The sequence below is a fragment of the Aptenodytes forsteri genome, unplaced genomic scaffold (assembly GCF_000699145.1).
Source record: "Aptenodytes forsteri isolate BGI_AS27 unplaced genomic scaffold, ASM69914v1 Scaffold209, whole genome shotgun sequence".
Taxonomy (NCBI): domain Eukaryota; kingdom Metazoa; phylum Chordata; class Aves; order Sphenisciformes; family Spheniscidae; genus Aptenodytes; species Aptenodytes forsteri.
In genome coordinates this window covers 355,165-355,646 of record NW_008795034.1, presented here as the reverse complement: position 1 = coordinate 355,646, position 482 = coordinate 355,165, and the positions used below count along the sequence as shown (strand labels likewise).

The 482-nt window shown below is 71.6% G+C and overlaps 1 protein-coding gene across 1 annotated transcript in view; it reads left to right on the top strand.

The window, feature by feature from the left end:
* The first annotated feature begins 6 nt into the window (after positions 1 to 6).
* Positions 7 to 482, top strand: part of FZD9 (frizzled class receptor 9) — a 4,021-nt gene continuing 3,545 nt past the window's right edge. The window contains exon 1 of the mRNA XM_019471292.1: positions 7 to 446. Coding sequence (XP_019326837.1) covers positions 37 to 446 — 410 coding nt within the window. The 5' untranslated portion in view covers positions 7 to 36. The remainder of the gene's footprint in view (positions 447 to 482) is intronic.

Sequence of the window (482 nt, the reverse complement as noted above, 5' to 3'; positions counted from 1 at the left end):
GGGCGGGCGGCGCGGTGCCAGCCCGTCGACATCCCCATGTGCCGGGGCATCGGGTACAACCTGACCCGCATGCCCAACCTGCTGGGCCACGAGAGCCAGCGCGAGGCCGCCCTGAAGCTGCACGAGTTCGCCCCGCTGGTGGAGTACGGCTGCCACGTCCACCTGCGCTTCTTCCTCTGCTCCCTCTACGCGCCCATGTGCACCGACCAGGTGAGCGCCAGCATCCCCGCCTGCCGCCCCATGTGCGAGCAGGCCCGCCACAAGTGCGTCCCCATCATGGAGCAGTTCAATTTCGGCTGGCCCGAGTCGCTCGACTGCGGCAAGCTGCCCACCAAGAATGACCCCAACGCCCTCTGCATGGAGGCCCCTGAGAACGCCTCGGCTGCCGAGCCCCACAAGGGCCAGGGCATGCTGCCCGTGGCCCCCCGGCCCTGGCCGCCGGGCGCTGCCGAGGGCCGGGGACCCAACGGGCTGGGGGCCTG